This window comes from Oikopleura dioica, chromosome PAR, assembly GCF_907165135.1.
Source record: "Oikopleura dioica chromosome PAR, OKI2018_I68_1.0, whole genome shotgun sequence".
NCBI lineage: Eukaryota > Metazoa > Chordata > Appendicularia > Copelata > Oikopleuridae > Oikopleura > Oikopleura dioica.
In genome coordinates, this window is record NC_137293.1 from 2,250,276 (window position 1) to 2,264,116 (window position 13,841).

At 39.0% G+C, this 13,841-nt stretch overlaps 4 protein-coding genes across 5 annotated transcripts; 2 read left to right on the top strand and 2 right to left on the bottom strand.

The window, feature by feature from the left end:
• The first annotated feature begins 3,584 nt into the window (after window positions 1-3,584).
• LOC145701157 (uncharacterized) lies at window positions 3,585-4,745 on the top strand. The gene is made up of 3 exons (XM_081778385.1): window positions 3,585-3,787; window positions 4,100-4,198; window positions 4,583-4,745. Exons 1-3 carry the CDS (start codon window positions 3,735-3,737, stop codon window positions 4,743-4,745), a joined length of 315 nt encoding a protein of 104 aa, XP_081634511.1. The 5' UTR covers window positions 3,585-3,734.
• Window positions 4,746-7,453: 2,708 nt separating this feature from the next.
• On the top strand, window positions 7,454-10,225 carry LOC145703322 (G protein-activated inward rectifier potassium channel 3-like). Of its 2 annotated transcripts, XM_081780667.1 has the most exons (10): window positions 7,454-7,525; window positions 7,607-7,777; window positions 7,984-8,137; window positions 8,217-8,426; window positions 9,059-9,338; window positions 9,380-9,494; window positions 9,537-9,681; window positions 9,723-9,838; window positions 9,878-9,969; window positions 10,013-10,225. In XM_081780667.1, the coding sequence occupies exons 2-10, from the start codon at window positions 7,607-7,609 to the stop codon at window positions 10,194-10,196; spliced, it is 1,467 nt and encodes a 488-aa protein (XP_081636793.1). In that variant the 5' UTR covers window positions 7,454-7,525; the 3' UTR covers window positions 10,197-10,225. The 2 variants fall into 2 exon arrangements, with proteins under 2 accessions (XP_081636793.1, XP_081636792.1); XM_081780666.1 differs by lacking the exons at window positions 7,454-7,525; window positions 7,607-7,777; window positions 7,984-8,137; window positions 8,217-8,426 and adding an exon at window positions 8,606-8,771 and having other exon boundaries at window positions 9,032-9,338.
• A 589-nt stretch (window positions 10,226-10,814) lies between these two features.
• On the bottom strand, window positions 10,815-11,508 carry LOC145703324 (uncharacterized). The gene is made up of 2 exons (XM_081780670.1): window positions 11,402-11,508; window positions 10,815-11,363 (listed from the first exon to the last, which is right to left on the bottom strand). Exon 2 carries the CDS (start codon window positions 11,287-11,289, stop codon window positions 10,900-10,902), a length of 390 nt encoding a protein of 129 aa, XP_081636796.1. The 5' UTR covers window positions 11,290-11,363; window positions 11,402-11,508; the 3' UTR covers window positions 10,815-10,899.
• Window positions 11,509-12,711: 1,203 nt separating this feature from the next.
• Window positions 12,712-13,767, bottom strand: LOC145703323 (uncharacterized). Its single transcript, XM_081780668.1, has 3 exons — window positions 13,700-13,767; window positions 13,546-13,658; window positions 12,712-13,501 (listed from the first exon to the last, which is right to left on the bottom strand). The coding sequence occupies exons 1-3, from the start codon at window positions 13,765-13,767 to the stop codon at window positions 12,759-12,761; spliced, it is 924 nt and encodes a 307-aa protein (XP_081636794.1). The 3' UTR covers window positions 12,712-12,758.
• Window positions 13,768-13,841: the final 74 nt, after the last annotated feature.

Consider the following 13,841-nt stretch of genomic DNA (forward strand, 5'->3'; position numbering starts at 1 on the left):
TATTTTTTCTCATTCATAAACATTTTTTAGCGAAATCTACAGTCATATTTTGATCGGCCTTCCAAGTGAAGGTCTCTTGTTGGCGGGAGGGCGAAGATTTGACGATGGAATTTATGTTCCGCAAACAACAATTTGGCTCCTTCAAAACGACATGTGGAATCAAATTGGCAACCTTAAAAACGTAACCGTCAAAAATTCGTTCTCAAAATAACAAATAATTTTAAGGCTGACTGGTGGGAATCGGCAATAATGATCAACAACTCAATTTTCATCGTCTCCGGTCTCGAATATCTACATACAATCGAGCGGCTTGATTTCCAAGGAGATATGCTAAGTCACCATGAAATTATTGGAAACACTGTTAGCAGTCACATTCCTGTTCTTTTCGAAGTATCACCTGATTATTGTGCCTGAAACATTGTCATGAAAATTTTTGAAATTGCAAAGTTTATTTCGAGCTGAATAGCTGCAGAAAAACGAAGAAATCAATAGGCATTGTATAACCAGGAGTTTCGCATTCGCTCTCGATGAAACTTCTGAATCTCCTGGTTGAGGCGGATCTTGATGGCTCGCTGGACTTGCTTCTGCTGAACAGGAGTAAGCTCAGCGGCGGCCAAAGCTGAACAAAATTGATGTCTTGGCGAGAAGATCCTGTTTCATCCTTTATATTTTGAATGAAAACGCTTACCTGTGAGAAGCAAAGAGATACAGTTCATCTTACACTCACGTTGTCACACTTTTATTTCTTACAAAGAACAGACAACACGGATTGTGACTACGCTTTATATTCAGGGTAAATAACCGCCATTATGATTTCGAAGAGTATCGAGTTTTAACATGTGAATAGTGAGATTTTTCGGAGGGTGTGTGAATCATAATTAGGATGTGAAAACTTCGGTTACTTTTGGGATAAAGTATTGAAAAATGGAACAAGTTTGTTTATGACACCATAATGATATTGTAAATTTTATAATTTTATGAATTTTATAACATTCATCGTTGAAAAATCTAACTAATATCTATTATTTTCAATTCTACCAGGGTTTTGAAGCAGGGTTGTCTCCCACACCGCACGAACACTGACATGAATACGCTGGAAGACCGAGGCAGTCCACTACTCACAAACATCAAACTTTGTGAACAACCGAAAATGTCTGGACGAGGAGCAGGAGGCAAAGGTCTTGGCAAGGGCGGCGCCAAGCGTCACCGCAAGATCATGCGCTACAAAGCGGGGACGCTCGATTCGTCTACCAAAATTTTTTGGTACTCGAATACCAATTTTTGGTATTCCAATACCAAATTTTTCTCCCAGATCATATTTTTTCCTTGAAAAAACTACTAAACCACTCCCAAAGTTTCCTTCGAGACAGGCGCGAAGCGCATAGGCTCTCTTTAGCTGCGTCAAATTTGGGCTTTCCTAGGAAATTTGGTATTCGAATACCAATTTTGGTATTTGAATACCAATTTTGGTATTCGAATTCCAATTGGTACACGAAACGAGCGTCTCCCCTACAAAGCCCACTATAACTTTTTATTAAAATTGGCCATGAACTTCATCTACTGATCAAAAAATAATAAAACAAAAGGATTAATCTTTTTTTTTGAGCCTATGTTTGATACCTATGTCACTGTAATCAGAAAGTCTGATATATCTTAAACGTCCTGTTTCATGTCCTGATGTACATTGTACATTTATCATGCATGTTTCGGCCGTGAATATTAACGCCTGTCTTCTGGCGGTCCAACACGCCCGACAGGTCCAGTACAATTCCAAAGAACACTTGTCGTTTCGACCAACTTTTTTTCTTGTCAGAATCACTTTTTCGAACCCTTTTTCTAAAATAAGAAAACACTTTATAGAGGACGCTCGCATTTTTGATTTTTTGATGGAGATTTTTTGTATTTTAGCATAATTTATTTATTCGAAAAAGGCCATTAAAGCCGCTATTCTTTCTTTTGGAAAGGTTTCTTCATCGCATTTTAGTATTTTCGGCTAATAAAGCAAAGCATTTGTGAGTAATGAGAAAAATCGATTAGCTTGCGCCCGAGTCTGGAAAGGAATTGACGATGTGAGGGACAAAACGTCAATAATTCTAAGAGAATACCACTCGCTTCAAAGAGAGTACCGCAAAATACAACTCGAACGAGAAAGTCAGCGAAACCGGAAATCGAGAAGTTCAGAATAGAAGCGACGAAGCCTCATTGCAATATTCGAGATTTCTCCGTCAACTGGGCATGTCAACGGCATGTCGTCAGATGACAATTGAGCATTTTTGATGAGCCAAAGCAGACGTTGAAAAACGTTGGATTTTCAATCGGAGATACCGTATACATTTCAATTTGACGAGAAAATTGGAAATATGAACTTATAAAATTGAATATTTGGGAAATTATTAAAAAATATTTTTGCTAATAATTGGATTTTAAAAGATTCCTTGACACAAATTTGTCGATCAAAAAACTCATTTTTTTATTCTAGAAAAAAAATCTATGAAAAGGAAAAATTTCTTATCTATTTTTTCTTTTTCAGTTTCGAAATTTTCGTAAGAACTTCTTACTAAGAAGCGTTATTTTTTTTGGAAAATTGAGCATCTTCATCTTTGATTTCAATTTTAAAAATTCTATTTTCGTCACGCTACTGTAGCTAAAGCGAGCATATGACGGCAATCAGCCCCGCGCCCGTGTATCACGTGTAATTAGTTTTCAAACTTGTTTCGACTCTCCCTTTTATATGCGATTTATTATGTACGCGTACGCATCTTGGATGTTTCTTTTATGAGTTGTCAATTTCCAGCCGTTGTCCACTTCATTTGCAGGAGGTGATTGACTCCACTCACTCGCCTCAGGGCATCGCTTCGCAGCTTCAAAGATAATTTTTTCCGACCGTTTCGAGATACTGTATTTTTTCACAGAGCTGGATTTCGATGAAGATTTTTTAGGGGCACCTTACCCTAACCTTAGTTGTAACCCTTACCCTAACCCCAGTTTTTAGACTAATTCTTACCCTAATGGTTAGGGCCTAACCCTAATACCAGATTAAAATTTAGGTTCAGGAAGCTCGAAACCAGACTGCTCTTTTCTTTTCCTTCAACTCTACTGTTCCCGGTAGTACAGCACCAGGACGTTTAAAAAACATGCCTGACAGAACTTAAGTACACCTGAGTTTCGTGTCAAGGCACTTTGTCGTGGATAAATTTTTGATAATGGCCGGGTAGCACACTCGACGATCCCTCATCCTGTAATTTGTTTTTAACTTTTTTCTAAAGCGCTTTGAAAGTTTTTAGTCGTGTCTTTTTGGGATAAAATAGAAGTTGAAAAAAAGGGCTACAGTTGTAGAAACATGCGCCTTTATCTAAAGAGAGATAAATGGCCATATTTATCAATTTCCTCTTGAGGTGAAATTGGAAGTTCCAATCAGCCTTCAAATCACTTGATCTTCATAATTCGACCTTGGCTCGGCTTTATCCGCAAAGGTTGCATTTTGTACGCGAATAGGAGACCCACAAGGAGCCCCATCTCCCGAGAGTAATTAAAATCATCCTTCCTACTTTTCTGGGATTGATCTTTTCCCGCTTTTTAGATTGTGTTACTTGCGCTCGTGTTCAAGCCATCAACGACAAAGAAAGAAGAAAACGAGAAAACAAGAGATCGGAAAAAAGAAAAAAAATCAAAGAGAGATTGATTGAAAACAACGAAGAGTACGGCAAAGAAACATAATGCCGATGAGCTGATGAATGTCGACCGAAGAAAAAAGGCGAGCATCGCTGACGAGCCTTTCTGACACAAGGTTTTTTCAGGGGGCACCATAAAACTTTGGATTTTACGAATAATTTATATTTTTCTTGATAGATTTCTTTGATGATCATAAAAAATCGAATGCTCACGGTGCGCACTTGTAAAAATTGAATTGGAGAATTAATTTTATAAATAATTAATAATGATAAGTCACTGCAAGTTTGATTTGTAATAAATATAATATTGGATATCCAATTTTATCATATTTAAGCAAAGTTCGCAAAAACTTTATTAATGATGAGTTTGCTTAATTTCTCTTTTAACTTGTGAAAATATTTGATAACTTATTAACTCGAATGTTCAGGAAGAAAAAGATTCGCCCTCTGACGAATATTCTCCTGTGCCAGGTGGACGGTGGCGATGCGGCGATCCCTTTTGCCGATGACCCGCCGATATCGACCAAGTAAGTCGGAGTCTGAATCGATCCCACAGGTCCCGGAGTCCGCCCCGTGGATCGAAAATCCACGCCAAAACGTGTCTCATAACGTCCTTCTTTATATAAAACTCAATCTATCCAGCCATTTTTTATCAAAATTAAACTTAATCAAAGGCCAAAAATCAAAATTTTAACAGAGATACTCGAATAAAAGAGATAACAAAAAAGGAATTAGAAGAAAACCAAATTTAATTTACCTTCAAAGTGAGTCATTTCAGTCTACTTAGATTGTTCACTTCAAAAGGTTGGTAATATAAATTCGATTTTTTCTGTTTCTAACTCGCTTATAATTGAGAACCAAATTTGAATTTTATCATTAGAAGGGGTCGCTTTATCTGAATTCATTCCTAGGTCGAGTGTTCGCCTGGCCCCATCGGCATACGAGTCTTCGGAAGTCATTTCCAACCCCCACCTGACAAGCGCAATTGAGGTCGACTCCGCCACGCTCATCGACATACCGCCGCAGTCGCCAACTGCGCGCACCTCTCCTAGCCATGCTTCTTATTCTGGTTAGTTTCAACTCAATTAAGACGAGCTTTACCAAGATCGTCGACTAGATATTATGGACCATAATTTATGGTCCATATTTTATGGAGGGTCGCCATAGTCTATAGGCTATAGACTATAGCCCATAGACTCTCGTAAGAACCTATGACAGAGTCAGTTTATTCCAATAAAAATTAACGCCCTAACCCTAACCTTAACTCTATGCTTAAAAACTTAAGAGTAAAGGGTCTAACAAAAATTTATTTATTCTGATTTGAAGTGCCAACTCACTTTTTTTCTTAATCTTTAAATTATTTCAGCTTTCAGATTCTTGCTCATGAATTGTTAATCATGCTCGCTAAATTACTATCAGATACGCATTGGGGTACAAAAAAACCCGTACCCGTAGTCATTTTGCATGTTTTATGAGCTACGTATTATCTCAATGGATTATATTAAGAGTAGCTTATTACTGGCTTTTATCTTGTGATGAGGAAGCAGCGGCATCATGGTAAAAGCAGATTGATTTTCTGGATGTATTAGTTGAAGATTTACCGCTGAGCCAAACTAAGTAGAATTGAGGAAAAAGTATTATTGAGCTGAAAAAGACTCAGAATTTTCTGATCGAATCTATTGCTCCAAGAACGTCTTCATCAAGATCAACTTAGTTCAAAAATCTCGAATCCATTGATTGAGATTTCTAGCCAATACGAAGAATGCTTTCGGGCCAACCAATCAGTAGTCATGAAATCGCCCACGCAATTCTAAAAGTGCGTGGGTGGGAAATAGCTCATTGGACGGCCACCAAAACTGATGCTTGTTATTGGCGTCTGAAGAAAAGTTTAATTGGTATTTGTTTGTCACTTGACTGTAAGAATCGGTATAAGTTTACTCAGCTCCACTCATTTGCATGCGTCGAGTCTTGAATAAGCGGTGCAGCAGATTGTTTCTAGAGCAATCTGTCAAGAAAATCCATTGTCGCGTCAGATTCTCATCAGATTGTTTTCTTCTTCATTCGGTTCTTCTTTTCTTCTGTTTTTTATTGCCATTGGGCGAGGGTGCTTTGTCCTCGGGCAGGTTTTCTGAATTTTTGATGCGGCGTCGGTTTTCTCCTGCAAACTGCGCCGCGATACTCAATTTTGCTCCCTTTTGCGACTGTTTTAAGCGACAAGTCTCCTTTCTTCTCTGACAACTGAGTGGCTTTATATCTGAGAGGAATAACCCGTCTTTGCGAAAATAAGCACAGAAAAAACGATTTATTTGAACGATAGAGAGTCTTTTCGAAAAAAGAGACTAAGGAAAGTTTCAGAAGAAAAAATCATGAGTTTTTATAATATAAATTTTATGCGGGGATGAATCATATAGATAACCCCTTTTTTTGATATAGAAAGCGAGTCAGTTGCATTAACATTTTCATTGAAAAACGTCTTTTATTGTGAAAATCAGACATTCTCATTGAAAAAACGCTATTCAGAATAATCATTTGGTCATTTATGGCTCCTTCTTTATTTTGATGAAGAAATAAAACCTCAAAAATCAATTTAAAAGATATTTTTTTCGATATCAAATGATAAAAATTATCCGAAAATAATCTGAAACTTGAATTGACAGATGGTGACCATACGTTTGCATTGTTTTTTCTGACACGATTAAAAGGGACTCATCCGTTTTCTTACGCAGTTTTAAAAAACGAGCAGACAGAAGCACCAACTTCACAGAGAAAAAAGAACCCGATTGAAATCATAGAAGAAAACCCCCGAAAAAAGAGGAAGTTGTAGAAGAGAGAGAGAGTACCTTCTTCTGAATGAAGTAAGCTTCTTCTTTTTTAAGTCGTTTTGGAGGATTTTGGATCAGAAAATAGAGAGCGTGCGTAACAAAAAATTGAGTACAATCGACGAATTGGTTTCAAGTTGATCGATTTTTTGAATAATTAATCATCAATCGTCGCCTTTCCAAGCGTTTTTTATCTGCTTTATATACAAAAACCCGGTTCATCCCCTTTTTCGCAATTAAACTTTATAAAACTCGGTAATAGAAACAAAAAAGAATTAGAGTAAGTAGAATTAGAATCGTCTGACCGCTACTTGATTCGATCAAAAATTTAGAACAGACATGAGTTAAACAGGAGCTACTGATTGACCTTGGCCCTTACTTAGTTTTTAGTCGGACAGTTGTAGCAAGGACAAAGTAGCGTCAAGAATGCGCCTATTTTACCGGTATCAACAACTGTTTTAGATGTCTGCTTGTCAGACAAATGCAAGGCCAAGTTTTACTAAAAATAATCTAAGAGAGATCACTGATTATTTGACATTAATCTGTGCATAGGAAGATATACGCTGTTAAATATATTTTTGAAAAGCAGAGATTACGATGATCATTTTCACTATTGAAAGTTCGGGGTATCTCCAAGTACAAGGAGATTAAGGGACCTTCAGTGACTCTCGTCCTGAAATCCAACTTATTCAACAAATATCGTCAATAAAACTTGTCAAAGATAAGGATTTCTTTGTGCTTCTTAATTTCAAATCCGGCTTTATTAAATAACGTGCTTGGGAGGTTGTAAACCACAGTCATTATCATTCTGCACTAATGGAGTACGCTCAAATATTCATGGAAGTGAACTGACTCTGTCGAAAACTGTAATTAGGAAAAGCGATGGATGAACATCGATTTTGGCTATCATATCCTCAATACCAAAACATATCCTTTCTTTTTTGAAAATGAATTACTTCAGAGAATGTGCTGCCCACGAAATGCAAACTTAATGATGTCTCTTCAGAACATGAAGAGAAAGAACTGAGCAAAAATGTAAGTTGAAAGAAGAAGTTTGACTGAGCAAATTAAATTGCTTCAAATTATCAGCTGATTGCTAAAAGGGCCCCTTTTAAGATGGAAACAGTAGTTCAATTAGATGAGACCGTAGTGAAAGGAGTATCGCCACCGCCGTTGGATCCAACAGGGACTACTGTAGAACCGATTGTCGAAGAACCTACGCCGACTTACGAGCCAGTTGTCAATCATGTCCAGCCTCCAAGTCCACCGAGGCAACGACTTCCAAAGGTATCGTTCTTTCTTCGGATCTTCAGAACTCTTAGATAATCTTACATGATCTACTATCTGTAAATCAGACATTTCAATCAATACTACCGGCAGATAACTGTCTTCTTAGCCCAATCCTGGGTAGAAAATAGACTATCTTCGGTTTTTTTAGTCTCAAAATGAATCTTTTTGAAGCAGAAAAATTTGATTTTCACGAAATAATTAAGTTCATCTCGGCGACGGATCAACTGCGGCTGGAATCACAATTGTCGACGAACCAAATATCCAATAGTACGCTTCCACTTTCTAATGGCGAAAAGCGCTTGTCAAATATTGAATGCTCAGAGAAGAGGCGCCAGACGCGCTTCGTCACGAAAAAAGGTACAGTCAATATGCGAGTTTTTGTTGGCGAAATCGCCGATAAACAAAATGAGTTGCACCCCTTAAACTTTCATTGAAGGTCAATGCAATGTAAAGCACGGGAACGTAGAAGGAAAATACCGCTACTTTTCGGATCTTTTCACCACCCTGGTGGACCTAAAATGGCGTTGGAACTTGTTGATATTCTGCTCCTGCTACGTGCTCTCGTGGTTCTTCTTCGCTTGTATTTGGTTCTCCATCGCGCTCATTCACAACGACATTCAACCACTGATGCCTTCCATTCCACAAAGCAACTATCAAGATTATCCCGCTTTCGAGAACGTCTCGTTTGCGGAGTGCCAGACTAGCATAGATCAGTTCAATCAAGGAAAGGGCCAAACTATTCAACCCCCAAAAAACGGCCGCTCTTCTTAGCCCCCCTTACCCCAATCATAAATTTCGGAGAAGATAGTAAGCCTATGCAAAGAATCTTCAGACCTCACCAAATCAATACGCGAAGCCATTTTATCCACTCAGTTATCCGGTCTGTACGACGATCTCACTGAAACTTGCGAAATGGAGATGGTGAAGTTTTATGAACCGCAATATGAATTCAGAGGACCACCACCGCCAATCGCTAATAACAGTTCTCCAGGTATGCTCACTTCAAATTTTCATTTGCTCTAATTTCCATTCGCTCAAACCCATATTTTGTCGTGAAATCATGTCAAAATATTATTCAGACCATTCAAACATGCATTATTACCGAGGTACTAACAAAAAAGAAAAGCTAACTTTGTGTCGATTGTCGAGTTTTTCTCGAGAATTTCATGCGATGTCAATTTTTTATCAACATTTTTTTTCATTTTTTTGCCTTTTATCATAAAGTTCAAATCCATCAACGATTATTTCTAGAAAAAAAGCCAGAAGGAATCACCCCAGAGGTCTGTGTCTACGGAGTCGATTCCTTCACCGCGGCCTTTCTCTACTCCATCGAAACCCAAGTGACAATCGGCTATGGAACGAGGGTTATAACCGACAAATGTCCAGAGGCGATTCTTCTGTTGATAGTCCAGTCGATTCTTGGATCGATCGTCGATGCCTTCATGGTTGGCTGTATGTTTGTAAAGATTTCCCAACCAAAGAAAAGGACGGAGACGATCGTGTTTTCGAAGAATGCTGTGATCTGTACGAGGGATGGAAAATTGACTTTTATGTTTCGGTAAAAAATGCATATTATGGCTACTGTCAATTGAATTCTAGAGTTGGAGATCTGCGAAACTCCCACATCGTGGAGGCCCAAATCCGAGCCAAACTAATCAAATCCCGCCAAACTGCCGAAGGCGAGTTTATGCCACTCGACCAAACAGACCTCAACGTAAGCTTTTCTAGTTCTCAAGCGCTCTAGAACTCTCTTTAGGTCGGATTCGACACAGGAGATGATCGGTTATTCCTCGTCACGCCGCTGATGATTTCGCATACGATAGACGAGAAATCGCCGTTTTGGGAGATGAGCCAAGAGAGTTTGCAAAGGGAGGAATTCGAAATTGTCGTCATTCTGGAGGGTAGGGTCTTGTCTTTTTTCTTGTTTCTCATTTGTTTCAAGGAATGGTGGAAGCGACGGGAATGACCTGCCAAGCGCGGAGTAGTTACATTGAAGATGAAGTGCTTTGGGGACATCGCTTTGAACCAGTTCTTCTTCAAGCAGAAACCTACTATGAGGTGAGCTTTAGGGTCTGTGTCTGCTTTAAATATTTTAAGGTTGACTATGCTTCCTTCCACAAAACATTCGAAGTCAACTGCCCCGTCAAGTCTGGCAAAGAAACTCATAACGACGAGCTTGAGCGCCAAAAGTAAGCAAAACAATCATCAACAACAAGTGACTGTATCTTTAAGAAATCCTGAAAACGGGACGGACACTCCGAATGCAGAAAACAACATGCAGAGAAATCGGCGTCTCAATCTTCCTAATCAATCAGGCGATATGAGCGGATCAGTGACTCCAGTCGGCGGCCCCATAGGCGGGATTGGACTACATCACACTCCAAGGAAAATGCACAACATGCCAAAATTTGTTTGAGAGACAGTGCAAACAGTTGAACGCGCTTGGTAACTCTTTGCATGAAACGAGTAACGAATCAAATCATGATCATAAATCGACTAACAGTAGAATTAGCAATTTTAACAGCATGGTTATTGTTAAAAAGAAGTTTTATTGGCTGAAATCAACGAGGACAAGGATTCTTCTGAGCTAATTCCAAGAATCTGATTTCATTTTTTAAGTTTCTTTCTTGAAAATTGAGTTGTGAATTTTCAAAGTTTCAGAAAACGCCGCCAAGACTTGATGCAATAACTGATACTCTCTGTCTCAAATATTTATTTCACTAGCAAAAAAACAACAACAACGCATTCCCACTCAAACTGACTGAGAAAACGACCGACTGCTGATGTTTTTGGAGCTGAACACTACTCAAGATCAAAAACAATATATTTATACAGTCTTTTTCTTGCTGACCTTGACATTGCTTCTCGAAAATACTGCCAGAATTTTATTCCGCTTATCACTTTCTTTTAATTTTTAGAATTTCTTGATACAATAAACTTCAAAAAATCTATTTTTTTTTATTCGACGGTCCAAAGAAACTCTTCATCGTTCATCAAAATCGACTCAGAGAATGAAATTCTAGCGACTTCCAGGACAGAGACACCTTGTTCGAGAAAGCGATTAGTAGTTATTGCTCGTCGTATGTTCGGATCTTGATCATACCAGTAATAAATTATTACTAATAATCATCATAGTGAAGTTGGAATTTTCCTGGCTTGATTGGATGCGGAGTCAGCCGCCAGATTGTTCCGCGATCTTGGCTTAGCTCAACCATATCGGATTTTCCCCTTTTCCATCTTCGCCCATCGTTCGCTTCGATAAAGAGTCTGATTTGACCATCAATGAGTGTTTCTACTTTTATAAATTTATATTTTTCGCCTTTTATTACAGCAGCAAGGACATATTGAATCACATTGACAATGGTTTCTTCCTTGATTTCCTTCCCGTTGAGTTTAAGGTTGCTGAAGTCTTCGGCCATTGATGTTGTGGATATTGTTGTTGTTGTTGGATTTGTTCTGATATGTGCTGTTGTTGTTGAAGACAGCTCTGATGTTGTCGTTGTTTTCATTCCACAAAAAATATTATCGCAACCAAGACAACCCTGGGGACAATCTTCGGCACAGGGACATCTTTTGAAGCATGCTAAACATGATAAAATCGCGAAAAATGTGTAAATAAACCTTCATATCCTTCCTCACAAGTTGATATGCAAACTGGACTTTCACAGAGAAGCCGACATCTAGTGAAAACAACTCGACAGAGGTCCTCACAGTCTTGTTGCAAGTCTTTGTCTCTAAGAAAATAAACCATTGAAAATGCAATTGCATAAGATTAAAAGGATAACTCACGGGCAAAAGTCTTCTTCAAGGGTCGTTGTCGATAAAAACGTAAGAATTGAAGATGTCGAGGAGGTAGAGATGCTCGATATGGTTGTCAAGATTGATGTTCTCGAACCGATTGGGGTCGATGTTCTGGGGAATATTGTGGTTGCTGTCGGTCTCGTGGTTGATGTAGTCGTAGATGTTGGTGTTGTTCTTGTCCTTATAGATGAGGCTGAAACTGTCGTAGTGATTTTCGTAGTTTTTGTAGTCATTTTTGTGAAATTCTCTATTGTACCAATTGTGGTTGTTATTTTGGGGAAAGTTGTGGTGGCTGTCATGTTTATTGTTGAAGTAGTCGTAGTGGCTTCTGTAGTTGTCGTGGTAATTGTTGTGTAAGTCTCTATTATACTGATGCAATCGGGCAAGCTGCTGTCTAAGCTCGGGCACCAAGCACAATCTTTTTGCATCGAACATATTTAATAGCTCGTATGAAAGCTCAATGTTGGGCACGCTTTACGGCTCTCACAATTTTCACTTGGGCAGACAGCTTCATGAAAATAGCACCAAGGAGTTCCCTTCATAAATCGCGATAGTGGCTGATAGCAGCAATGATTTGCCTCACATTCAGCTTCAGTTGATCCGTAATAACCGCAGTCAACTTTATACTCGTTCACAGCTGAGCAATCTTTTCTCGCGACATCACAGTTGAGATTTTCTTTTGCTTTTTCGATGCATTGATAGTCTGTCTTCCACGTGGCGCAGAATTGACAGCCTACTCGAGTACATTCATCAGGGCCGACCTCGCGGTTTTCTTCGGGCGAAAAATATTTGCAAGGTGTTCTGCAGCCGTCTTTAAGACATGGACATTGTGAGCCTTCCTTGGCGCGAAAACACCATGGTTCGACGCTGTTGTGTCCCCATTCTTTCCAGCAACAACCAGCATTGACGCAATCATATTCATTTCCTTTGTAGCAATCAATCAAACCATCTTTTGATTCTACTGCACATTTAGCAACTCGATCATCTCTACAGAAATCACCACCAAAGGCACTGTGAAAAACAAGGATAAATATACTTTCTCTCATTTTTCTTCTGAGGTTGCCTTATGCGCTGAAAATTTTTCGAATCGATCAGACTTTTAATGAAAAGTAAATTTCAAAGTTGGAAAAGAAGGTGGTCGAAAGCTGGGTCAGTCTGTCTGCACAATCAGTGATTTTTATTCAACAGTCCATAAAAACTCTTCATCTTCCATCAGGATTGATTCCGAGAACGAAATTCGAGCTACTTCTAAAACAGAGACTCCCGGCTCCCAGTAAGAATTTGTAGTGATTCCTCGTCTTGTGTTGGGATCTTGATCGTACCAGTAATTTTCGTCGAAGTGGATTTGGAATTTTCCGGGCTGGGTCGGGTGTGGAGTCAGTCTCCATGTCGTTCCTCTTATTTGGCTTAGCTCGACAAGATCAGTTATTCCTCTTTTCCATTTACGACCATCTTCTGACTCGATGTAGCCTCGGACATGGCCGTTTGAAAGAGTTTCGACTTCAATAAAAGCATACATTTCACCGTTATCTACAGCGGCAAGGACGTCTTGAAGACCACTGTAGATGGTAACTTCCTTAATTTCCTGTTTATTGAGCTTGAGATTCACGAATTCTCTGATTTTGGTAGTTGTAGTTGTTGAACTTGTTGTTGTTGTTGTAGTTGATGTCGCGGTTGTCGTAGTTGTCGTTGTCGTAGTTGTCATTGTCGTAGTTGTTCTTGTTGTAGTTGAGGTCGTCGTTGTAGTCGTAGTCGTGGTAGTTGTTGTCGTCGTCGATGTAGTTCTTGTTGTTGTTGTAGATGTAATTGTTGTTGTAGTATCGAGTCCTGTTGAAATCGAATCAGTTCCACAGAAGATATTCTCGCAACCAACACACCCTTGAGGACAGTTTTCAGCACAAGGACATCCCTTGAAACAGACTAAAATAATGTTTGATTCAAAAGTCCCCTGGTCGTTTCGATACCTTCGTATTCATCCTCACAATCAGAAGTACAAGCTTCACTTTCGCAGAGCAAACGACATCTCGTGAAGACTACTCGACAGAGGTCATCACAATCTCGATGCAAGTCCTCATCACTAGAATGCGATTTATGATTTTTCTTCGAAGAAAAACTTACGGACAAAGCTCTTCTTTCCATGTTCTACCATCTGCGTTCGCGAAAATCAAAAAGAGAGAGGTTAACATTTCACGAAGATTACGAGTTCAAACTGCTTTCAGTTCCATAAATGCAATTGAAAAAACCGCGAATATTTGCGCCG

Excerpts from the sequence above, each read along its gene's own strand:
- LOC145701157 (XM_081778385.1), top strand. The coding sequence starts at position 3,735 with ATGTCGACCGAAGAAAAAAGGCGAGCATCGCTGACGAGCCTTTCTGAC. Across the intron at positions 3,788-4,099 it reads ACGAGCCTTTCTGACACAAG|GAAGAAAAAGATTCGCCCTC; the intron begins GTTTTTTCAGGG and ends TCGAATGTTCAG. Across the intron at positions 4,199-4,582 it reads GACCCGCCGATATCGACCAA|GTCGAGTGTTCGCCTGGCCC; the intron begins GTAAGTCGGAGT and ends ATTCATTCCTAG.
- LOC145703322 (XM_081780667.1), top strand. The coding sequence starts at position 7,607 with ATGGAAACAGTAGTTCAATTAGATGAGACCGTAGTGAAAGGAGTATCG. Across the intron at positions 9,495-9,536 it reads TCGACCAAACAGACCTCAAC|GTCGGATTCGACACAGGAGA; the intron begins GTAAGCTTTTCT and ends AACTCTCTTTAG. Across the intron at positions 9,682-9,722 it reads AATTGTCGTCATTCTGGAGG|GAATGGTGGAAGCGACGGGA; the intron begins GTAGGGTCTTGT and ends ATTTGTTTCAAG.
- LOC145703324 (XM_081780670.1), bottom strand. The coding sequence starts at position 11,289 with ATGAAAACAACGACAACATCAGAGCTGTCTTCAACAACAACAGCACAT.
- LOC145703323 (XM_081780668.1), bottom strand. The coding sequence starts at position 13,767 with ATGTTAACCTCTCTCTTTTTGATTTTCGCGAACGCAGATGGTAGAACA. Across the intron at positions 13,659-13,699 it reads TGGAAAGAAGAGCTTTGTCC|TGATGAGGACTTGCATCGAG; the intron begins GTAAGTTTTTCT and ends ATCGCATTCTAG. Across the intron at positions 13,502-13,545 it reads TTGTGAGGATGAATACGAAG|TCTGTTTCAAGGGATGTCCT; the intron begins GTATCGAAACGA and ends ACATTATTTTAG.